Genomic DNA, 25,584 nt, shown 5'->3' with positions numbered 1-25,584 from the left:
AAAACGGTTAGGTCTCAAATTGTGATATGAAAACTGGTAGGAGCCTTGCCTCAAATCTCTTTTTCACATTTCTGTGCCATTGTTTTTCAAATTATCATGTATGTCATAACATCATTTAATGCCCAAAACTATATCTTCATTGTATAAATTTACATAGAATAAATAAATAAACATTATAAGCAAAAAAGGAAGTCAACAAATCAAGGGGAAAAATGAGTAAATCTTGAGGTGCAGCTCGATCCTACCAAGGTTTTAGATCACTAACTGGACCAGCAGTCCAGTTTAGGACATTGTTGTCTCCGTGTAAGGTCTTGTAACGATGGGGTAATTTACGAGCAAGTCCATTCAAGATTTGGTGGAAAGCATCACCTTGTTGAGCAGGTTGTAGAAATAACATTGCCTGTTTCATTGAAGGATTTGCAAGTAATCTCTGCTTCCTCAATATTTCTTGTGGTGGAACCGAAGTCAGAATGTTATCCAAATACGGAACATCCTTCTCCGCTACGAACAATCCAATATCTTCCCATGGAATCGCATCAGCAAATGGCAAGACAATGTCATCTGCTATTATTACGGGGATGCATCCGAATACAACAGCTTCAACCAATCTCGGACTCCATGGAGCCCATCCAAGAGGGCACAAACAAAAGATAGCTCGCTGCATGTCTTCGTAGTATGTAGTTGGATGATCGGTCGAAATATCAAAGAGAGGATTGTCCTTAAAGTTCTCCCAAACTGCTGCTCGAGCGCCTCTTGCATAGTACCCGCCTTCAGGATCATTTCTATTGTCATAAAACAAGCCTCGGAAATAAACAAAGATGGATCTTGGAGTATCAGGAGGGATCAAGTGGGATTGCATTTTCTGTGGAGGAGCATATGGAGGAATAGTTATTGAGCCATCCTTCAAACAAACATGATTCCGTTGGCCAAAAGTTTGAACCAAGGTAGCACGCTCGAGCAACGGAAGAATTCCTCTTTTAATAGCTTTCTCTTCTTGAAAGTGGAAACATGCACCAAAATCATGTGGTACAATGAAGAAGTGATCAGCGCCTTGTGTCCGGTTCCAGTATGGCCAGCTAGAAGCAATAAGATGAATCGCGCTTCTCATCATACGCGGTGAATTGAAAGGTAAAGGATGACCATGTGGTGTCAAGTACTCACAAGTTGTGTAAACTGGAGTGTAAAACCAATCCGCCTCCTCTGGATTAAGGGTTCGAACAAGGCTGGATAACAGAAAATGATGCATATATATCTCGGCAGCAAACATGTGATTGAGGCATCGCGTGTCTCTCTGCACGGTTTTTTTGTTATATTTGCTGGGAAGCTCATATACAAAAACTTTTAACCTTCCTATAGGGTCATCCTCCAGCACATCACCAGCACTTCCTGAAATTCTTTCAGTGTGTTGATCAGTACTATAAAATTTTGTGGCTTCAATTCTCAAAATGAAAGCAAAGTAAAGAAACCAAAGAAAGTTCCAATTTCTCATCTTCTACTATAGCAAAAAAGATTGACTCTAAAAGGACATAAGATGAGTAACTTTGAAAGATGTGTGGTTTATTCATGAACTACAAAAAAAATGTTGAGGAGTCATTATATAGTTGAAATGTGAATAGAAAAGTTAGGAGGAATCAATCAGTTGGAGTGTCAGTAGACAAAGTAGGAATCAATAGTTGAAGTGTCACTAGACAAGGTAGTTATCCTTATTTTATGAGCCAGCTGTGATTTTTTTTTAAGTGTAAAATCTTTAGCTTTGGGCCTACAAATAGAGAACAAACGAAAAACAAAGATTACAACTCAGGTCAACACATGTAATGCTTGACAATAAATATTGTCCCAAAAGCTATTTTTGGGACAGTTTAGGTGGCAACTTATGTAATTTTCCCTTAATTTTTTGGTTTCTATCATTCATTAATTTTGTGTTCCAATTTCCTCCATTGTGCTGTGAGAGATTGTAATTTATTTGTTGTCTTTCACTACACTTTTTGAGCTAGCTTTAGTACCCTATTGTCCCAAAAGTTTCTTTCACTCTCTTATTATTGATGTTCTTGTTTCCCGTTTCTTGGTAAAAAAGTGCTTCTCAATTTCTTATTATTGTTTATTTTACAAAAAAAAAAAGCATAATGGGCCCGCCCCTCTACCCTTCTCCACTTAAACACCAGACTTTTGTCTAGGGTAGGGTTCGAGAACTCATAACGTGCGCCTAACCCACACATCACGTGTTGCGCTCTTACCACTAAACCAAAGCCCTGGGGGCAACCTTTCTTGGTAGTATTATTTGTGTGATTGCTTCCTCAGATTTTTCTTCAAAAGTTTTTGGTGATTAATCAGAATTCCTTACAATGTTGTTGTGGTTGGCTTGTACTTAGTACAACAATTAGCTTATCGAAAATCCATTAGCTGTAGAATGTCTACAAATACCAAACATCGTTACAAGTTTACAATCCTCAATGCTGAATTTTCAGAATTACCTATGTCTTCTTACATGTTTCAAAGAATACTCAATGCTGGTTGCTTAATTTTTCTTTTGCTTTGCATTTTTCCACCATAGTAAATGTCAAATAAAAGATTATTCTTGTCTTTACAATGTTGCTTGACTTCATTGACCTCCAGCTAAAACTGTGATTTTTAGGTCTTATTAATTTTCTACCAAGTAGTTATGCCTCGAAAGGAAAATTTCAATAGAAAAGCCCCACGATTTACTCAGCAAGGGTGCTGACTAAAAATACTGGCATCCAGTGTTTACATCAAACTACATTAGTTTACCATGATTAGTGATGAAAATGGGGCTAGAATGTGCATAATTAACTATGGTTAGTTGATTAAAAAAAAAACCTGCAAATACCATAGTATTAGGAGCGTCGATATCTAAGTGAAATAACAAAGGCAGAAAACACCAAATTAAAAACTATAAAGTCAAAATGTGTCGCATTTTGCGAGATCAATTAACCAACACTCCTATTTCGTAGGTGATATACTTTTTTTTTTCTTTTGATTGGTACGCAGGTGATATAACCTTAAAAATAATCAAATCACAATACTGACAATTTTGAAGAAAAATAAAAGGAAAAAAAAGGCCTCTAATTTAAGAAATATGTCAATCAATCTCTTCAAGGTTTTCCTTTGGATGCATACCTCAAAGAAGGAACACAACATATGATTATTGAAGAAAGGAAAATAGGGGTTACTCTACCTAGCTAATTTATAAGATCAAAAATTGTATGAGCTAAAGCCTATAAAGATCCATCCCAAGTCAATCAATTTGACAGAAGATTTTGGCATGAGCACTTACTTTCTCGGCTGATCAACAATTAAATTCAGAAATACATTCCACTAAGCAAACAATATACTAGACAACGATACATCAGCTGCAGCTGACATTACAGAAGTGTGAAGATTCTACATTCTCGCGTCCAATTTTCTGTTGAGTCCTTCCCTTATCTCCGTAAGGGTCACCTAGCCATCAGTGAAGGTGAGCGCAGAAAGCCTCCTTGTGCACAGGTACCAGTGAAATTTGCTGGTTAAGAGTCAGCTTGAACTAGAAAATAATGAGGGAAAGCGACTTGTTTTTATCAGCAACCAAATATTATAAAGGGTTGGTAACTATAACTCTAGTAAACAAGATGACTTACATAAGGAAAGACGAGCAACAACCATAACCTGAGTTGTGTATTAGCAGTCATTTTTTGTTTGAAGCTCCAGAAGAAGGGGATGTGAGATCACAGTTCCCCATCTCTTGTATAAATATCTGAGGTGGCTCTTCTCTGTTAAAGGCAATCAAACATTTTAAAGGGGTTATACAAGGGAGGATGACGAAGAACATACCCAATTTTCATAAAACAAGAAAATGTTAAGCAAATTTGCCTTACATTTCGTTAGCTTCTTGGTATGCATAACTGGATGCGACTGCTAAAAGTAATCCATCATGGCTATATGATAGAGAGACGACACTGTTGGGATATCTTGACATCTAAAGAGAGAAAAACCGTACAAATTGACTGAGGTCCATGAATTGGTTAAAAGTTGAAACAAGCAAACAGCGATACAGCAACAGAAGCAGCAGCTAAAGAGGAATGTGTGATAAAAATGGATTTAGACATCAACTAATAAGTTTCACTTTGCAATGTTACTCATGTAAGGACAAGATATTTGTTCAATGAACTTCAAAAGCACAAGATTCTTCGACACTATGACGTCAACGAAGTGATATCAAAACTGCAATTTTAAGTTTATTCTTGTATTATCACTTTTTGTGGAACTTATGAAATATCTGATTGACAAACCAACAAGAGTACCTCAAATATCCGTTTCCTTCCTCGAGCATCCCACAAGGTGGTGTAGCCATCATTGTCACCAGTAACAAATGAACCTATAATGCTGGCAAAGGAAAATTTACTATGAATATAACTTCTATTATAACAATAACAGAAGGCTGAAACTGGAAAATCACATACGACGGGTTAAACGCAATGTCGTTAACTGTTACAAGATGACGCCTCCCATCTTTAATCTTTGGATGACATCTAAATGCATACCTGCAAAAGTAGAACAAAAGTAATTAAGATATCCATAAAAGGGAGTGTTTTAGAATGAGAAGTCCATAATAACCATATACTGAGAAATTGCAGTTGCTGAACATTTTCATTCTTTCATAGAATGTCTGAATTTGTCACTCAAAGAAAAGTTAATGGTTTCACCAACCCTACCCATAAACCAAAATGGACAAGAGTGTAAAATAATTATGGAATTGTGAAGATTTAAACCAAAAGATATATGGCTCGAGGAAAGACGATTCCTGCTGCTTTTACTAGATTCTATAATTTGCCTTGATTGGTTGTTGGTCTTTCTTTTTGTTTTATCTGATTTGATTTTCAACATTTGATCTAAATTAAAGATAAGAAGCCAAAATCATTTTCCGTCGGCCTACTGCTGACTGATACAAGGCCCTTTCAGATTTTTCCATTTCTTCTTTCTCTAAACTATTTTCCACGGTGGAACTTGGAAGATTAGAAACAGTCGCTCAAACTTAAAAAAGGGGCTTAGCAATAATGATTTGCTCTGTATAACCAGCATCATCAAACTTCTACTTATATCTCTTACATAGTGAATTGCACTTCGGATGAGATCATTCATAAGCTACGAGGAAACTATTACTTCCTCTGTCCCAACTTATGTGACACTCTTTCCTTTTTAGTCGGTCCCAAAAAGAATGACACCTTTCTATATTTAGTCAATTTAACTATAAACATCACATTTACCCTTAATGAGATCTTTATAGTCATACAAATATCTATGGTTTGTTTTAAACCACAAGTTTCAAAAGTCTTCCTTTCATTCTTTAACCTCCTTGCCCAATCAAACAACATCACATTAATTGGGATGGAGGGAGAAGTTGTCTTTACATGCTTAAAGGATATACTAATCTCAAGAATTCACCAACATTTGCTCTAGCGGATGCTATGACAGGGAGATGGAGCAGAGCAAGTCCCTTACAGTTTCAAGAGGCACCAATTCATATATACAGGAGAAAAGGTGTTTCCATGGCATTTGATGAAACTAAAGCTTTGTACTTTTGTGGAAATGTGTTGAGCCGTTGACAGATTGAAATGGATTACATCAGCATCTTCTAGCTAGCTGTTACCTTTCTCACAAAAAGAAACAGCATCTTCTAGCTAGGCCTTGTCATGTATGTAGTTCTGTTTGCTAATTGAAATATTTGACGGATCCAATATTATGTCCAAAATAAAGGTCTTTTACCAGCATTATACCAGCTAGAGACTATTCTGACAGCAAGTGAAACCACGAGATGAAGAATTTGACAGTTTTCTTAGAATCATACAAACAAAATAAGCAGAAGTAAATTTGTGATGCTAGGTAAATGCCAGGCAATTCTTTGCTCTTTTGCACATTTTCTTTTACAACAAGGTGAAGGAATCTGTTGTCGTGGCATTTGAAAGCCAACTAGACACCATCTTCTGAAAAGTATCAGCTCACACTAACCTGATATATGAACTCGACTGCTTAAATTTGAACCTTAATTGTGCCTAGCATGGTTTGATTAATCTGAACGGAATCACCATACAATAGTCTGATATACTACAAATTTTCATCTTTCCAAACAAAAAACAGTATACAAGCTTTTACTGACCCCTCGTTTGAGCTGGATCTGCAGATGTACTCCAGAAGAACTCGCCCATCAATTGATCCAACAACAAATCCTGCACAAAGAGGTAATCCAAAAGGAGTTTATGAATTATTAAATAATGGTAAGATAAAATATAAGCAGGAGATAGCCTGTTATCTAACCAATATAAGATGGATAATACAAAAGACTGAAAAATCAACATAAATACCCTTTCGGAAACAGCCTCTCTACCCCACAAAGGTAGGGGTAAGGTCTGTGAACATCCTACCCTCCCCAGACCCCACTTGTGGGATTACACTGGGTATGTTGTTTTTGTTGCAATCTTTTGTTTTGTTGATGGGTCCCTTCAGCAGCCATGTTACCAAAAGCAAAAAAGAAGTGAAGAAGTCTATTGGAGATTTAAGCTCAAAGCGCTACTAAAGCATGGGCTTTAATGGAGAAAGTTGCAATTGGAGGGGAAGATAAACATACATAGTACACAGAAGTGCCGCTTAAGTTAGATAGAGCGAACAACCTATTTTATACCTAGTTTCAACGCTTAACTGCACCTCAAGTAAGTCATTGACTACACCATCCATAGTGAAGTATTTACATGCATAATAGAACTGTTTTTTCAACTTTCAAGAAGACACTTAGCATTTTGTATTCTTTTTCTTTTTCTTCAATGGGATGAAGGGTTGTGGATGGGGGCCTTCGAAGCACAACATTATTGATATTAGAATTTTGGTAAGAGTACCTTTAGGATTAAAAATTGGTCGTATACATTTTACTTTGACGCCTTTCGTGTGAACTGATGTCTTAAAACTTCGTAGGTCATATATATTAACTGAGGACCCGGCAGCAACCATCAAATTTAATCCAGATAGTGACATTGACTCCACCTCTGAAACTAAGCTGTTCAAGCATCCATGAGGTTGTGCTGAACGAGCATCCCAAAAATTTATCTTTTTATCCCAACCAGCAGTAATTATTTGACCTACAACAAAGAAAAGAAATTTAAAGAGAGAAACTTGAGCCAATAACTATCCCTTTAGAGCATTAAATTTGTGAGCAAATCAGTGAATTTTTGGTCCTCTCCATTTTGCCACATTATGTTGAACATATATCCAAATAAATCAAACTGTCTAGCTAAGAAACTGATTAATAGATCCTCTAGTTTAGGAACTCGTATTAACAGAATTCTTGTGCTTAGTACAGCAACTAGCTTATGGAAAATCCCGTTGCAGTCATTGCTCTGAATAATATGAGTTATTTCTTTCTCCAAGGCATATTTAATGAATAAGTTAAGACGTCAAGGGGTAGCAATATCTTACATGTTTCGGTAGAATACTCAACACAGGTTGCTAAATCGTCATGATTTCCCACAGACACTTTAATACCTGAATCCAAGTCATACCTAGGAAGAACAACAAACCAAAAAAAGACCTTCAAGTTGAGATGATAAGAGATTCAATGCAACCCCAGAGAGTGTACCAGGGAACATGAGAAAAAATGTTTGTAACTCTAAGCTCAGCACATAAGCCTCTTCTTTTCCTTTCTCTTTTTCGCTTTCTTTTCTCACACGAAATGTTTTCTGTTTTAGTTCATGCAGTACACAATGCAAGGGCTTAAGCCGTGCACTATGAGCTCTTAGTGCAGGGGCAGTGGATAAAATAACATTTGACAAGAGAAAAAACTACCCAAATAGAAACCAGGACCAGAAACCTGTTAACTGAACCATCAGAAGCAGCACTAAAGCACACTCTTTCATTCTCGAAACAGCAATCAAGGAGTGCAGCTTCCCCGGGAGCTTCCATTCGAAGCTTAGAGCTATCAACATCATATAATCGTAGACTCTGCAGAGAAAATTTTGCATAACATACAAATGAACTTTAATTTAGTAATTTTTCCAACCCCAGTAAATTTTCAAAAATATATAGCCCAACATAAAATATCACGCCATGTAGCCATATTTTCAATTTATACAACATAACACAATATTATACAACACTATACCTGGGGGAAAGCATTATACATAATGTATCAACCTTGTATAAAAGGTGTTTATATACAAATATGGGCTAAACAGGTAACAAACTCAAAATATGATCTTGGCGTAAATATTTTCTCCCCGTAAGATATAGAGCATAATTTTCCCAACTCCTAAACTCCTAATTTATCTTAATAACAAATTACTGAGTGGTAAACTGAAAAGGTCCAAATTGGAGGAACAGGAATTGAGGATTATATAGCCGAACACCAACTAGTTTATGATTGAGGTGAATTTTCTACAGTATCCAAACGAACTTGAATCGATACATACAAAAAATAAACTTTTGCATTACATGTAAATGAGCTAGAATTTAAAGATACCAGAAAATGTAGAAACCCCTAAACTCCTAATTTATCTTTAAAAAAAAATTACTGAGTATTAAAATGAAAGGTGCCCAAATTGAACTCAGCAGAGGCGGATTCAGGATTTAAACTTTATAGGTTCAACATTTTAATATTCTTAGCGTTTGAACCTATTGTATTTAAAAGTTATGGGTTCATGTCCACTATTTATTGCAATTTTAATAAATTTTTACACATAAATTTATGCTCTACTTTCAATTGAACCCCCAACTATAATAATACATACACTAGTTTAAAATGAGGTGAATTTACTACTGTATACAAATGAACATTTAACAAAGAGTACACAAAGAAAGGGGTTCTTTTATACTTACATAAGCCCAAGAAGAAATAAGTAGATTGTTCGAATTGGGGGCGAATCGAATTCTTGAAATTGCGTCTCGAATTTTCAATATTATACGACATTATACAACACTACACCTGGGGGAAAGCATTATCAACCTTATTATACACAAATATGAGTTAAACCCAGTGGCGAATCCAAGATTTTCACTTAGGGGGTTCGAAAAAAACAACAAAAGCTAAATAAAAAAAATAGTGTTGTTGATGGGATCGAAACTAAGATGTTAGAGACAATTTTGAACACCCTGGACCGCTTGAGCTAACTTTTTGCATATGTTCAGGGTGTTCAAAAGTTAATATATGTATATAAACACAGAAAATCTACCCTATATATACACTGTAATTTTTTATCGAGGGTGTTCGGGTTAACCCCCTCACCTCCACTTAAATTCGTCCCTGGCTAAACCGGGTAACAAACTCAAAATATGAGCTACGTGGTGTAAATATTTTCTCCCAGTAGACATAGAGCCTAAAATTTTCCCAACCCTAACTCCTAATTTATGTTAATAACAAATTACTGAGTAGTAAAATGAAAAGATCCAAATATAGGAAATGGGGTTGAGAATTATATAACCAAAAACCAACTAGTTTTAAAATTGAGGTGAATTTACTACTATATCCAAATGAACATACAAAAAAAGAATGCATAAAGAAAGGGTTTTTTTTTTTTTATACTTACAGAATCCCAAGAAGAAATAAGTAGATTGTTTGAACTTGGAGCAAAACGGATTCTTGAAATTGCGTCCTGAATTGGGTTCTCCAAATTAAGAGAAAGGGTATTCATTTGTGAAGTGAAAACAATGAAACAGCAAACTATTTTTGTGTGGTGTAAAATGTGAACCAAATTTGATTTGAAGGAAATTTTTTTCCCGCCTACTTGCTACCAAAATTTCGTTTGGTTTTTTTGTTCCCTTTTTTTATACTCTCTCTATCCCAATTGATGTGGCGCTTTTCGCTTCCGAGATTCAAACTGTATGAGCTTTGACTGACATTTTAAGATGTATTTTTTTTTCAAATTGATAGGAGAAAAGTTGCAACTTATAGTACTTCTCATGTAGTTTTGAAATTATATAAATTTTAATGTTAAAATATTGAGTAAATCTTATCCAATTTAGCTTCAAAGGTTTAGTCAAATTGACTTTCAAAAAGCGAAAAGTGACACATAAATTGGGATGGAGGGAGTATTTTTCGCTTTATTTGGAATTTTGAAGTTGGAGTTGTGTTTGGTTATAGTTTTTGCAAAGAATATTTAGTTGTTTGAATGTATTGAAAGTGAAAACGGGTTTTTAGGTGTTTTTTAAATTCCAAATACAGCTTCAAGTTGCATTTGAAATTTTTATGGTCAAACGTTGATTTCCAAATAAAGTGAAAAAGTTTTCCGGAAAAAAGTAAATTCTCATGGCCAAACGCAGTGACGTACGCAGGATTTTCATAATCAGTGTCGATATTTAAAGAAGTAAAAAATAAATTACCATAATGACATCATATCTTAGAAAAAATAAATTAAGTTGCATTACAAATTGAAACATCAATTTAGATAAAACCTCATATATAATGAGTAAGTTGCTTGAGTAATCCAATTTCACAATATTACTAAATTATTCATTGGCAGCTATGATCATTATACTCCTTCTTAGGTAAAGAGTCGCAGGTTCCAACTCGGTTTAGATGTTGTTTAGGTAAAGAGTCGAAGTTAAGTTAAAATCTGTTTGGCTTCTTTTGAGCAAGCCTAAAAAGGAACCTCGGTTTAGATGTTGTTTAGGTAAAGAGTCGAAGTTAAGTTAAAATCTGTTTGGCTTCTTTTGAGCAAGCCTAAAAAACTTTCAAAAAATGTGGCTACAAAACAGGATCGAACACATGACGTATAGGGTACTATTGAAGCGCCACACCAGCGAGCTACCAAAGTAGTAACGCTAAGCGGTGTCATCTCTATAGTACTTATTGATACTTGCTTCTGCATAGTATTATTCATATATAAAATTCCCGACCATGACACCCCTTGGATACACGTGGGTCCGCCCACTCAAACTGGTCCTTAGCATTTTCGTCGTAAATTATTGACCACCTGACATTAATATACTCCCCCCATTGCAAAATGGTGGCCACATTTCGTTTTTCAAGAGTTAAAGAGTTAAATGGCTTATAAGTTAGGAATTTTAATTTATACTTTTGGTTTTTTATTTTGTTATTTGGCTTAAATACAAATATTTAAAAGCACTTTTTTATGTCACTCAAACAGTATAAAAGTACTTAAAAACTATTTTAGCTTAAAAGCACATAAAATAATTCAATCCAAACAGGCCCTAAATTAGATTACTGTAATATTTTAAAATTAAATTTAAATATACAAAAACTATACGTAAAATATTAGTATAAGTTATAATTCTTCTCATATTAATATGGTAAAAAATATACTACTTCTTAAAATATTGGTCAAAATTTATGTAATTTTACTTTGAAACACGAAACTTGACAACTATTTTGGGACGGAGAGTACTGATCAATTCGTTAAATAAAATTTAGTTGTGATTAAATTTTTGCTAATAATTATTACTAGTAATACATTTCACACTGTGACTACACAAAAACTTAAACTCGTAATGATAATTAGAACTGTTTTGGATGCAATTGAGCTATAGACAGTTGTCTTTGACTTGGTTTATACGACTCTATATGCACTCCTCATTGTAAAGATAAGGGAAATGTGTCAAATATGGTACACTTGATATACTTTATGCTACAAAGTACAAAGAGAAAGACAGAAGATTATACTATTTATTTGGTTAGGGGTCGTGTGGTTCAAAACTCATCAAAGGCAAGCTATTCGAGATCAGTACTAAGTGAATTGCTATAGAATGATTGCAATGATGGAATTATTTCTTGTTTAAATTTTTTGTTTTTGTATTGGCGAGTTCTTCCTTCAACAAATGCTTATTCTTCTCTTTCCTTATTGGTCCGTTCGGTTCAATTTTGTGAATTACGATTCGGTTTACCAATTTTTGGTTTGTAAGTATGCAACTGATAAGATATTCGTTATCGATTTTTGGTCCTTAACTGTTCAGTTTTCGATTTAACCAATAAGAAAATGCTCCTCTATTTTTTATTTTTTTCCGCTTTGTCTTGTTTGCATTTGTTTATATATACACTATCTTTGATGCATAAAATCTACACAAATTACAAGATAAAAACTATAAAATGTACTGTAACAATCTTTAAACAACAAAACAAGACCAGTTCATTTGTTCATAAACAAAACCAATTTCTCTATAAAGAAAACACTAGAAGCAAGACAAAAACTATGAAATGCAAAAGAAAGCAGTAAGTAGCAACAGAGAATAAAAGGCATTGCAATCCCTAGTTTCGTATGATTGAAAGAATAATCGTGTCTGCAGTAAGTATTTTAGAAGTAAGTTTGTATTTAAAAATTAAAACCACTAATATATAATTAGCGAAAAAATGTAATTTTAATATCAGCGTATTGAGTTATCAGTTTAACTATTAACTAAATCCTTAAAACTGAAAACCGAACCGATAATCCAATTAAAAAAATTACAAAACCGTTTACAAACTGTTAACACAATAACCAAATATCGATAAACTAATAGCGTTTCTATTGGTTCGATTTATCGATTAAACCGATTTTTCCACACCCTTAACTTCCTTCCTTAAGTTCTCAATAAAGTTAGTATACAATGTTTAATCGAAAATAAGCATTTACTTTTGAAACAAAATAACAGGCTAAACAAATAGGAGTATTATTTTGTCATTTTAGTTGTTTTAATCCATGAGTTACCACTATATATATTTTATTCTATATAGTGACCCACATGAAATACATTAATTTCTCGAATAACCAAGGGCGGAGCTACAGTGTTATAGGGGGTTCGGCCGAACCCAATAACTTTTTCATAAACCCTGTATTTATTCTAGAAAAATTAGTAAATATACATAATATTTACTTGCGAACTCTCATACATAAATAAGCAGACGATTTAGTGGCTAGGCAGAGCCTAGCGCAGTGCTTTCTTTTTTGTTTTATTTGGTATAAAGCAAGATTTCCTTTTATAATTCTTTTTTAAAATTAGAAGAAATTAAAACAACTGAACCGTGCAGTTTTTTCCATTGGGATTTGGGGCTATGTTTTCCCTTGTAGTTATCTACAGAATATTATACTCCCTTTTTAACACTTTATTTTGTAAAAACAATGCAGTAATCTACCATTCTTTTTCATCTTTCTCTTTCACAAAGTCAAATCAAAAATCAATATTCAAAAAAGCTAGGGTTTTTGAACATATTAAATACTGATACTTATTCATCGTTACTTTAACGGTTGTTATACATTAGCTTGACGTCGTTGTCCTATCTTATGATTCGAACCCGCAGACTTTAAATCCTAACTCCGCCTCTACGAATAACATATGCAAGTACTAGAATTTAGGGGTGGAAAAATAGTGCCAAAAAACGAGTGTTAACAGTGTTTCTCAATTAAATACAGTATCACTGTCTAGTTTTTTTTTTTTCTCCCTATATGGTAACCAGGTGAAAAAAACTTGAATACTTCTGCCATTCTCTTATCTCTATTACTTTCTCCAATATGCATTTCTTGCAAACAGAACGACTCCTTTACTAAAATGCATTGAGGAATCACTCTTGCCTGAAAACAATGATACATGGAAGGATAGATTACAAAAGCACTTAGATGGTAACCATATCTAGCAAATTCATCAAACACTTCCAAATGGGATTTTCAGATATTTACAACACTCTTAAGTTGATCGACAGGATATTTGGAGGGCCACCTACCAGTATGTTTAAAAAAGGAAAAAATTATTAAATGCCAGACAACATTTCCACCCTCTTCCAGTTAGGCAAAGGCATGACCAGGTTTCACAAACCATAGTCATTGAGATTCTCGTTTGGAATATAGAAGTCGAACTTGACATCAACTGAACTATCTCCAGTGTCTCTGTACTCGACATTAGTTATTGTTCCAGTTGGATCCTCTTCCTGGTATTCTGATTTCACCCGTCTGACTGGCACTGTGACAGAGTAAATTGTCCCTAGGTCTGGATCAGTTGAGACGCTCAGCTGTACTTTATCCTGTGATTCTATTTCCACAAAAGTAGAGAGAGCGCTCACGACGTTGCTTACGATCATCTGTTTGGCCTCATCGCTGACAGCACATCTATCAGAGAAGAGAATCATCTTCAGGCGTTGCTTAGCAACATTAGCAGCAGAATTACTTGCCGAAGGGGATGGTGGAAACATTATCTTCCAAGCTAAGTTTAGGCGCTCGAAAAAACTCATGTTGATAGCATTGAGGAGTAAATTATCAAATTCCTGGCTGATGGAACTTGCTGATACTTTATAATCTCCAAGGATCCCAAAAGGCTTTCTTGAATGGCATCGCAAGCTATGGCTATCAGATGCTACACGAGACCATTTGGGCAACACCTCAGTCGAACTAGATCCACCATTAAGGAAGGCACTAAAATCTACCTGCGATGTGCAAGAAATTATCTTTAAGGGGTCATTTGATAGGAGGTATTAGAGAAAATAATATTGGTATTATCTTTAGTATTATTTAATCCCTTGTATTAGTTATACTCCCTATTCAGTACTATTCTTATACATAGTAAACCATGCCATTAACAATATCATCCTATTCTAAAACATCCTATTCAGTGCTATTTAGAAATTATGCAATCCATGTTACTTTTTTATCAACAAAAAGATTTGAAGTAAAACAAACCGGCTTTTTTTTTCTGATGAAGTAAGATGTTGTCATTGATATAGGGCAACTGGAAGGTGCCATAATACAGAAGCAAAAGCCAGAGGGCTTTTGAAGCAAAAAACATGTTAGTCTCCATTACATTAAAGCTATACTAGTACCATGGAGTAAAAACAAACCAGCATTACTGATACACCCTATTCAATACTATTCTGATACACCCTACCAAACGACCCCTAATTGTGGTCATGATACAAATAATGGGAGAACGCACCACAAAAATTTAGGTACATTTTATGAAATTGTTTATAAGATGCTTAGGACGAATACGCTTTCCTACATGTTGCACTTCACGGCCTGTAAGAACCATTATTTCCCAATGCTTACAAATTTTCTGGACAAAATTGAAGTAAAAACAGAAGTAGAGATGCAGAAGTTAAATTACACAACATGCATAGTTTACCTATAAGCCAATTTTTGAAAGAGGTACCATTCAAAATATAAAGATATAGAGAATGCACTTAAAAGGATATCACAAGATTTTAGTTGGAGAAATAAGTAAACATAACCATCTTCTTCTCTCATCTATCAAGAAAATAAAGTTCTACCTTCGAAGCAAACATTAAATTCAGGTAAATCAATGAATAAGCATATCCAATAACGAGATGGTGTTCAAAGTACTTTGTAAACGCACATGTGGACACAATTGGTACAAACATAGGAACATGTTAATTTTTAAGGGATGCAACAACTAAACAAAATTGCTAATAGCGCAAGCTCAAATGAATCAATTCATTGAGGTAATTTTGAAACTTTCCTGCGTCCTAATAGAAAAGTCATCATCTCAAGAAACCAGCCTGACTATATGTATCAATTTCACCTCTACTAAACAACTAGTGCAAGGAGATAGATTCAAAGCAAGAGAACACATAAACAATAGGAGGTTAGCTCAAACAGATGTGTTCTTGCAACTCGGCCGAGAAATTTTTTTGAAGGAGCATTTTTTATTCTTCCAAGTACTAAGAATGACGATAGTACACAAAATAAGAAGGAAATTCAGCGTAGCGGATGTCCAGGAAATTTTAGTGGAAAGCACGCTCTGCCTCATGAATTAACTTTTCATGTTGGGTTAAGCCCAAGGTTCATTTTCTTACATGGTCTCCAGAGCCAAACTCATCTCCATTCTTGGCTTACCCAATAGACCCCCATGTTATGTTGTCCGCACGCCAAATATCCGGCTCGGAGTGTGTGTACTGTGTCCCATATTGGTTGAGGGAATGGGTTGTTATCTCTGTATACGGTCTGGGACGATCCTCATCTCATGAGCTAGCTTTTGAGGTCGTTTAGACTCAGGGTCATTTTCTTAACATGATGTATGAAGTAAAATAGAAGAAAATGGGTGATAAAGCTAATGTTTATCAACTCTATTTTGAAATGGGAAAAACAAAATAAAATAATTTAGTCATCAATAACCATACTGGAACTATTACTTTCCTAATACTCACACACCAATAACATGGGACCAGAAGATCCAGGATTATTAGCCAGTGATGTGGACTACCTCTAAGAGCCCGTTTGGCTTAGCTTAAAAAAAGTGGCTTATAAGCTGGTTTGACCAAAAAACAGCTTATGGGCCACCCCAACTTATTTTTTTGGCTTATTCTAAGCACTTTTTTAGCTCATAAGCTGCTTTGCCAAACACCTGAAAAACCAAAAAACAGCTTATAAGCTGGTTTGACCACTTATAAGCCAATTCAAACGGGCTCTAAAGCTGACTACTTATTTTTGTAACAAAATGTTCAATTGAGTACAAGTTATATACTTCTAAAAAAGTTTCAACTATGTGTGTGTGCACACGCGCATATACATCTAGACCTCGAGCGAAGGCAATGGGTGCTCCCATGATCCCTGCCTTCACTGTAGATCCACACATGCCCATGCATGCCATAAGAGAATTAGTAAGAAAAACTTCTAAATAACACGTCCAAACGCATCCTAAAATAGAGCCCCCCAATTCCATCAAGAAAACTAGCCTAGGAGCCTGTTTGGATGAGCTTATGCCTATAAGCTGTTTGCAGCTTACAAGCTAAAAAAAAATAAGTTGGGGTAGTCTAACTTATTTTTTTTTTGCTTATAAGCTGTTTTCAGCTTATAAGCTGCTTTAGATAAGCTAAGTCAAATGAGCCCAATTATTTTTTTGAGCTTATTTTAAGCACAAAATGACTTTAAGCTGGTCAGGCAAACACTCAAAAAAGCTGAAAACAGCTTATAAGTCAATCCAAACGGGCTCTAGCTACTCTTCCCAGTTCTGCTTAGTACATTTTACTTGCTAATTAAGCCAGGCACACACCAACAGCAATTCCCTTAAAAAAAACACAGATTTGGGAAATGATAGGATAAAGATAACCCATGAAGTTAGCCAAGAACCCAATTTGACAAATACCCATCAAAAAATTCACTAAAAATTGCAAAAAAAAAAAAAAAATTTGAAAATTTAAGCTATAAATGAGGGGGAGGGGGGGGGGGGGGGGGGGAAGGGGTTAAAAAAAGACAAACCTTAGAAGGAGGTAGAGAGGTACGAAGTGGGTTTTTAGGGTATGGAAGTAATGTTGGGGAGACCCTTAAATCTCCTGATATTGCCATTGATTGTTACTAATATTTCTCTCTTTATGGCTGTTTTCTACAGATATATTAGGGTTTGGAAATGGGCAATTTCAGGTGTTTGGACCATAAAGTTGAGCTACACTTCATTACGACGTCGTTCTTGCTACATGTGTGTGAATTTTCTTTTTCCTTTTTTTGTTTCTTGGGATATTTTTATTAAAAAAGAAAGGACAATCTGGTGCATTACACTCACGAAGGACAGTCTGGTACACTAAGTTTTCGCTATGTGTAGGTTCGGGGGAAGGGCCAAACCACAAGGTTTGTTGTACGCAGCTTTACCGTACATTTCTGCAAGAGGTTGTTTCCACGACTCGAACCCGTACCAGTTATATTGGGATATTTATTAAAAAAGAAAGAGCAGCTTGGTGTACTAACCTCGCGCTATGCGTAGGGACGGGGGAAGGGCCAAACCAAAAGGTTTGTTGTACGTAATTTTACTCCATATTTTTAGGGTGTTTCCACGGCTCGAACCCTTGACCTCCCTTTCTTGAGATATTCATTGAGTAGAGAAATTGGAAAAATCTTTTGAGGAGATAAAAAGTGTTTTGTTCTTAGGGGTCGTTTAGTTGATGTATTAGAATAATTGATTTCCGCATAAGATTTCGCTGAAAATATAGTGTTTGGTTGGTTGTATTAAGAAAACAATAATTGTTTTATAGTTGTAATATAGTGTTTGGTTGGTGGTATTAAATAATACTCATACTCCATTAAATTACGCGAGAATGTATCTATTATTTTATAGTACAAAATAGAATACGAAATGTGTATTAACAGAGCTGGATTAATTATTCAAAGACAAAAAATGCCCGTTAAAAGTATGTAATTCATGTATGACAATCTCCTCATTATTAATCACAGGCAGTGATTATGTATATTTGTGTTGAGAATTCTGATTTTTTTCAATATATGTACTACATGATCAAATAATATTAAACTACCTTCTCTTATTTTATCTGTATGCAACTTATACCTATTTTTGGGATATAAGAAGTATAGTAAAAAAATATACTCAACGTTATCGTAACAACTTTAAATAAATCATAGGAAACATTTAACTCAACATGCTTACACCATATAAACTTAAAAAGACAAACAAAATTAAACCAATTTTGTAATCCTTCAACTAAATATAGTCTATATCTATATATTGTTAAAAAGAGGATAATTTTAGGACAACAATTAGTTAATTAGTTAATAATTAGTTACTTATTAGTTATTTTTTTGAATTTGAATTTTAAAAAATTGAATTGAGAAGTTACCAGTTTAATTCAAAATAGAATTTAAAAAACAAAAACTGTCCGATCAAGTGGAAGGTCTAAAAATTTGTAATTCATTTTATTGTAATTCTACTTAGAAGAGGAAAGAATCCGCGAGGGGGGGGGGGGGGGGGGTCGCGGAATAGAAGGTGGTTCACTAATGAAATACTCCAAGAAAGAAAGACGTGGAATGTGGATAACGATATTTTATCATTGTATTTATTTATATTTTTTGTAAAAAAAAGACAAAGATAAAATACAAAATAGAGGGAAAAAATCCCTAATATGCTCACTAACTCCCCACGTCCCAAACCCCACAATCCCTAATATCCACATTAACTACCCTATTTTTCTGCACACACTAACACTAACACACAAAAATGCTTAACTTCTTCCTAATAAACTGCTTCTGTTTATTTAAATTTTTTGAGAAGAAAGAAACACACACGCAAAAAATAATGCCATGGCCAGAAAAGTTGCCAATGAACCAATGAAATTCTGCGACAATTGCAGGTAACGTTCAGTTGTCCACGGCCAAAACGCAAAGAGAGCATCATTGTCAAGTGCAACATCATTTTGTCCAATACACAAAAATTAAAATGAAACAAAGATCGCAATAACAATATATGGTTTTATCATTCTGTTTGGCCAGGAATGACCATTGTTGTTGTCCGATCCTTGGCTTGGCTTGGCTTGGCTTGGCTCCTTCAACTGACCATTGAAGGAGCTTTCTTGCTTACAAAGGTCAAATCTCTCTTGGCTTCTTAGTTAATTTTCACTTGACTAAATGACAAAGCAAAAGTTCTTGCTTTTGTAGATATATAGATATAGATTTGTGCAGCAATGTTTACATATTTTAATACACTGACCATAAGATCTCATAGGAAACAACTTGCTCGATGGACTTCTCCAGGAGTCTCAAATCACTTCTAAAGTTCTAATGGCAGCCAAAATGAAGAATTTATCTGCAGGATTATAGAAATCTCGAACTCAAGCAGGTAATATTATTTTGTGTAATACTTTAATCTTTTTTTATTCTTATTTTATTTTTTTGCAAACTTAATTGATTCTCCAATGTAGATAAGAGAAAACACTCTTTTATGTGATTATGAGTGTAGAATTTTGTTTTGACATGACAAATACTTGATTTATTAGTTAGAATATGAATTAAAAGATAGAGTATTATAACTTTAATAGTTGTGGTGGATTGGCTTGGAGTTATAGAAGATGTAGTGCTGGAATTTAGGCTCTCTCATAAAAATAAAAACAAAAACAATATATTTGAATTTTCTGAAACATATTAATTGAAGATAAAATATCTGAACTTTAATTTGAATTTAAATTGAAAGAAAAAGATATAGTCTTAATTAATTTTTTGGAGTTTCATTACTACTTCAAAGACTTAGTTTGCCAACACAACGACATGGTTATCTTAAGAGGAATAATTTGATTTCATAGTTACCAAATTAAAAAATAAATTTATTCATAATGCAATTCACCCACTTTAATTCAAATTGGATTTGATTTAAAAGGTTAAAACTGATTGAATTTTGATTCGAATTTAAATTGAAAGATAGAAGTAGTTAAATTAAATAACTCATTTAATTGAACATTAATATAATAAAAGTATAAAAAAAAAAGTCAAGAGTAAGCAAATTATATACCTATGTTATATTGAAATAAGAGTAGTGGATAAGGATATTAAGCCAACTGACAAGCTAATGAAAGTCATATTTAGTAATGTAATTACAAAATACATCGATAATGTAATAAAGAAAAACAAGAAAAAAGTTATCCTAACGATTATATGATTTGTTTTCTTTGATTTAATAAAGATTTTTGCTATTGAGCATATGACATTGAAAAATAAGATGATTGTTCAAATTTTATTTAAAATAATCTGATCTAATATGCTCAAAGTCAGACTAATAATTTAATATGATTATTTACTATAACATTTTCCACGCATCGCGAGGGATACTATACTAGTATTTCCTTTACAGTATAAAACTGTAGAAATCAAGAGAAATTGTATTCCTTCATGTATGTTCATGAACAAGCCTCTGTGTAGTCATTTATTATAACATCGAGACTTTTTCCAACATAAGTGAAAAAAATACCAGAATTTGAATAAATTGGTTGACCTCCATTAACATCGTAGATATCATCATGGGACTTGGAGATGATGGTAGTATTGATTTTAATGACATAATTGAAATTGGGAATGCTCAATTTCATATCAAGTAGAGTACAAGCACATGTATTTGTCAGAGTCGCATTCCAAACTTGTTGTCCTTTAATGATTCCTAATTTTGCTTGGTTGATTACAATGTCAGAATCACATCCCAAACTCTCAATGCCTGAACAGGAAGAATACAAAATTATTTAATAATTCATTTCTTGTAATGTTGCAATTAAGGTGAATTGGATTCAAATGTTCATTCATATATAACCAAACATAATCTAAAGTATCACAAAAAATAGTATAAAGAAACGACAAAATCAATTTTTTGCTTTTAGTAATTGAAATAGAGAGAGTGCGGGAGAATGAATAAAAGGAAAAGAAAAAGGATTGAGGTTAAGTAGTACCTTCACACATCAGAGCAAGACAGAGAACTAAACCAAGGACTTTGATGAATGTTGCCATTAAAATTTTTGTGTTAGCAACTCTTACGTGAGCTATTGATTTGCCCGAATTATCTTGTTTTTTGCCTGACAACTTCTAATTTATAGATATTTCAAAGCAGGATGATTCAGGTAAACTAATGAAAGGGAGGTTCTGTGATAGGTAAGATTAGATTCGGTTTCCTAAAAAGGACAAATAATAGAATGTGTATTTATTATCAAATTTTGCAAATTAATGTTTTATCTAAAACTGCAAAAAGACTAAGATTTGGTCAAAGATTAGGAAAATTATTACGGGATTTCCAACACTAATATAATTACTTTTTTTGTATTGAGATGGAATAAAAAGTAGAACACGAATGATTGTTTTGGCTGGGGCAAACAGTCACTAGACTTTCAAATTTTGTCTCAATTTTACACCTACATTTTTGTTACACGAATAAAAATGTCACATTTGTATTTGGACAAACTAATAGATCAAGAGATTACAATTCAACTTCAGTAGTTCAAATTTTTGGTGTTAGCCTAAGGACTGATCTTTAAAACTTTATCAAGTATTCCAACACTTAAAATTATTATCATGGAGAGATATACAAACTCAGAGAGTACTTGGCTAAGCTTATAAGTTTTGCAAACTACCTTCCAAGTACTTCTTGACTTATTTACGCATTTGGTAAAAATCAAAAGTGCTTATTTAAGTCAAAATTATCATAATTTCTCTTTCCTAATCTACAGACTACTCGTTTTGTAACATATCTTTAATCATTTCTTTACTTTATTTCTATCACTTATCATTTTTATGTAAAAATAATTTTATATATATAGTTTTTGGAAATATTTTTGAGGATATGTGTAAAATTCAACCCTTGAGTTGGCTAACTTATAGGTCCTTCTGTGATTTGTCCATAGACCGTATGCGATATTTTTTCTTTTCTTAGTTTTTTTCCTGTTTTATTTTACCGCCATGAATTGTGAGGAAAGAGGTTGATCATGAAGGTAATGTTCATTAATTTATTTAGCATATTATCTTTTGGACTATTAAATTGTATGGATATTTTTTACTCATCAAGTCATTATTAACGTTTTATAAATGTAATTTGAAATGCATAATACATTGTACGTATGATTAATTTTCGAGCACAACATGATAAATGGTTCATTTAATTGGAGTTTAAAGCATCGATTGTTTGGTCACGTGCTCACTCACTTCAAGGCGTGGCAGTAGATCTTTTGAGACAATTAATTTCATTCATTATAGGTATACCTAATTTCCTTTTAATTACTTTCAATTATCATGATTTCACACTTCAGGGAGATTTGTAGTCTGTAGAAGCTCAGTTGGTTGTCTAACTGAACTAGGGAGTATAAAGTTAGGCAAATAAGCTAATTTGACGAATACCCACCAAACAATTCACTAAAAATTTGAAAAAATATGAAATTCTTAACCTATAAATAAGGGCAAAAAAAGGGGTTAAAAAATACAAACCTTAGAAGGAGAGAGAGAGAGAGAGAGAGTTATGAAGTGGGTTTTTGGGGTATGTAACCAATGTTGCAGAGACCCTTAAATCACCTGATATTGCCATTGATTGTTACTTATTCTCTCTTTATCGCTCTTTTCTACTAATATTAGGGTTTGGAAATGGGCAATTTCAGGTGTTTGGACCATACAGTTAAGCTACAGCTCATATGACGTCATTGTTGCTACATCTGAATTTTCTTTTTCCTTTTTTTTTTCTTGGCATATTTAAAAAAAAAAAAGGCTGGGCAGCCCGGCGCATTAAGCCTCTACTATGCGTAGGGTCCGAGGAAGGGTCAAACCATAAGGTTTGTTGTACGCAGCCTTATCCTGAATTTGTTTCTATGGCTCGAACCCGTGACCTCCTGATCTTGAATATTTATTGAGTAGAGAAATTGGAAAAAACTTTTGAGGAGATAAAAAGTGTTTTGTTCTTTGGGGTCGTTTAGTTGATGTATCAGAATAATTGATTTCCGCATAAGAATTCGCTGAAAATATAGTGTTTGGTTGGTTGTATTAAGGAAACAATAACTGTATTATAGTTGTAAAAGAGTCTTTGGTTGGTGGTGTTAAATAATACTCGTACTCCATTAAATTACGCGAGAATGTATCTATTATTTTATAGTACAAAATAGAATATGAAATGTGTATTAACAGAGCTGGATTAATTATTCAAAGACAAAAAATGCTGGTTAAAAGTATGTAATTCATGTATGACAATCTCCTCATTATTAATCACAGACAGTGATTATGTATATTTGTGTTGAGAATTCCGGTTTGTTTCAATATATATACTACATGATCAAATAATATTAAACTAGGCAAAATACATCAAATCACCCTTAAACTATACCCAAAATGTCGATATCACACCTAAACTATACGGGCGACCTATTACACACCTGAACATCTAAAAACTGAAATTATTCGCACCCTGCAAGGCATTATACTACTTTTGCAGTGTGTGGTGTTCCACACGCGCATCCACGTCAGCGCCACGTGGAAATAAAATAAATTTTATTACTTCCAAATTTTGTCTCAATTTTACACCTACATTTTTGTTACAAGTACTTCTTGACTTATTTACGCATTTGTAAACATCAAAAGTACTTATTTAAGTCAAAATTATCATAATCCATAAGTTGGTCAGCCCCAACACATGATGGCTTTTTTGTAGCTATTTTAGTTTTACCAAATCTTTTATAATTTATTTTAATATCTTTCCTAATCTCCAGTCCTCGTCTTGAAACATATCTTTAATCATTTCTTTACTTTATTTCTATCACTTATCATTTTTATGTAAAAATAATTATATATATATAGTTTTAGGAAATATTTTTGAGGATATGTGTAAAATTTAACCCTTGAGTTGGCTAACTTATAGGTCCTTCTGTGATTTGTCCATAGACCGTATGCGATTTTTTTTTTCTTTTCTTAGTTTTTTTTCCTGTTTTATTTTACCTGCAGGAATTGTAAGGAAAGAGGTTGATCATGAAGGTAATGTTCATTAATTTATTTAACATATTATCTTTTGGACTATTAAATTGTATGCATATTTTTTACTCCTCAAGTCATTATTAACGTTTTATAAATGTAATTTGAAATGCATAATACATTGTACGTATGAATAATTTTCGAGTACAACATGATAAATGGTTCATTCAATGGGAGTTTAAAGCATCGATCTTTTGGTCAAGCGCTCACTCACTTCAAGGCGTGGCAGTAGATCTTTTGAGATAATTAATTTCATTCATTATAGGTATACCTAATTTCCTTTTAATTACTTTCAATCATCATGATTTCACACTCCTGTTTGGAAAGCCACCTGGTAATTGGAATTGGTGTAATTACTGGGGTAGTAATTACACAGCCTAGTAATTACACAGCCTAGTAATTACATAGTAGTGTAATTACAATGACCTGTTTGTTTGTCATAACGTAATTACAGTGTAATTACAAACGTGCTGTTTGGTTGCACAAGTGTAATTACACAGTCAGTTTAATTTAAAAATAAAATTTAATTATAAAAAATTTAAAATTAATATTTAAAAAATATTGCCTTTATAAATAATATTAAATTAGTTATTTAATAACACATTGTTTCTTGAAAATATATTAATTAATAATCATATATTTGTAACTAATATTGTAACAAAAATAATGGATATATATTTTTCAAATTAATATTTAATTATAAAACTTAAAAGAAGACTTTTTTTGTGAGAACGTCATGGATTGGATGTTTGACAAAAAAATAATATTAATAAATATAATGCCATAACATCATTCAGATGTTTGACACAAAAAATCCATCAAATGTAAGTGAAAAATAAACAACATGCAATGTGAAAGCAAATAACTTAAAATTGAAAATATAACCTAAATTCAAAATCCAAAAGAAAAAGTTCAACATAATACTCTTATGTCAAATTCCAACATTACATAAGTAAGTTCCAATGTAGCTTAAGTAAATAATTTAAAAGAAAGGAAAAATATAAGTCTATAACCTCATTCACAATGAAATTATACTTTAATAACGTCACCTGTTATATGTCAAGTTTGTTAATAACTCATTCTTTCCAATATTAAGAGGTGTAGTTTCAAATATTAGAATAATAACACGGTTATGCTAAATGAATAAAATAAAATAAAAAATACGAGCAATTACACGGAATCACAAGAAGTAAAGGTTGGGAATGAAAAGAAAGAAAATGAAAAATAAATAATATAAAAAGAAAAATACATTTTAAAAAATAAAAATAATAAAAAAGTAAAAATAAAAAAGAAATTAAAATAATAGAAATAAAAAAATATTTAAAATCAAAAAAAATAAAATAATAGAAATAAAATAAATTAAAAATAAAATGAATTAAAGTAAAAAAATAAACAGACTAAAAAGTAACCCTGTAAT

General features: G+C 33.2%; 4 protein-coding genes across 7 annotated transcripts; all 4 read right to left on the bottom strand.

Annotated features, from left to right (window-relative positions):
* Window positions 1–45: 45 nt before the first annotated feature.
* On the bottom strand, window positions 46–1,627 carry LOC132642008 (probable beta-1,4-xylosyltransferase IRX10L). Its single transcript, XM_060359220.1, has one exon. The coding sequence runs from the start codon at window positions 1,487–1,489 to the stop codon at window positions 242–244; it is 1,248 nt and encodes a 415-aa protein (XP_060215203.1). The 5' UTR covers window positions 1,490–1,627; the 3' UTR covers window positions 46–241.
* A 1,428-nt stretch (window positions 1,628–3,055) lies between these two features.
* LOC132642009 (mitotic checkpoint protein BUB3.3) lies at window positions 3,056–9,757 on the bottom strand. 4 transcript variants are annotated; one of them, XM_060359224.1, is made up of 11 exons: window positions 9,561–9,683; window positions 8,854–8,959; window positions 7,825–7,980; window positions 7,459–7,541; window positions 6,882–7,121; window positions 6,149–6,218; window positions 4,455–4,535; window positions 4,296–4,377; window positions 3,870–3,970; window positions 3,633–3,764; window positions 3,056–3,538 (listed from the first exon to the last, which is right to left on the bottom strand). In XM_060359224.1, the coding sequence occupies exons 3-10, from the start codon at window positions 7,965–7,967 to the stop codon at window positions 3,680–3,682; spliced, it is 885 nt and encodes a 294-aa protein (XP_060215207.1). In that variant the 5' UTR covers window positions 7,968–7,980; window positions 8,854–8,959; window positions 9,561–9,683; the 3' UTR covers window positions 3,056–3,538; window positions 3,633–3,679. The 4 variants fall into 4 exon arrangements, with proteins under 4 accessions (XP_060215207.1, XP_060215208.1, XP_060215204.1 ...); XM_060359225.1 differs by having other exon boundaries at window positions 7,850–7,980; XM_060359221.1 differs by lacking the exon at window positions 8,854–8,959 and having other exon boundaries at window positions 7,850–7,980; window positions 9,561–9,757.
* A 3,819-nt stretch (window positions 9,758–13,576) lies between these two features.
* LOC132642007 (cell division topological specificity factor homolog, chloroplastic) lies at window positions 13,577–17,326 on the bottom strand. Its single transcript, XM_060359219.1, has 2 exons — window positions 17,169–17,326; window positions 13,577–14,380 (listed from the first exon to the last, which is right to left on the bottom strand). The coding sequence occupies exons 1-2, from the start codon at window positions 17,253–17,255 to the stop codon at window positions 13,769–13,771; spliced, it is 699 nt and encodes a 232-aa protein (XP_060215202.1). The 5' UTR covers window positions 17,256–17,326; the 3' UTR covers window positions 13,577–13,768.
* A 3,178-nt stretch (window positions 17,327–20,504) lies between these two features.
* Window positions 20,505–21,224, bottom strand: LOC132642865 (uncharacterized). The gene is made up of 2 exons (XM_060359888.1): window positions 21,122–21,224; window positions 20,505–20,892 (listed from the first exon to the last, which is right to left on the bottom strand). The coding sequence occupies exons 1-2, from the start codon at window positions 21,177–21,179 to the stop codon at window positions 20,582–20,584; spliced, it is 369 nt and encodes a 122-aa protein (XP_060215871.1). The 5' UTR covers window positions 21,180–21,224; the 3' UTR covers window positions 20,505–20,581.
* Between the last annotated feature and the right edge of the window lie 4,360 nt (window positions 21,225–25,584).

Source organism: Lycium barbarum, chromosome 5 (genome assembly GCF_019175385.1).
Source record: "Lycium barbarum isolate Lr01 chromosome 5, ASM1917538v2, whole genome shotgun sequence".
Taxonomy (NCBI): Eukaryota; Viridiplantae; Streptophyta; class Magnoliopsida; order Solanales; family Solanaceae; genus Lycium; species Lycium barbarum.
Note: the sequence above shows the minus strand (reverse complement) of the source record. Positions and strands in the feature narration are given on the sequence as shown.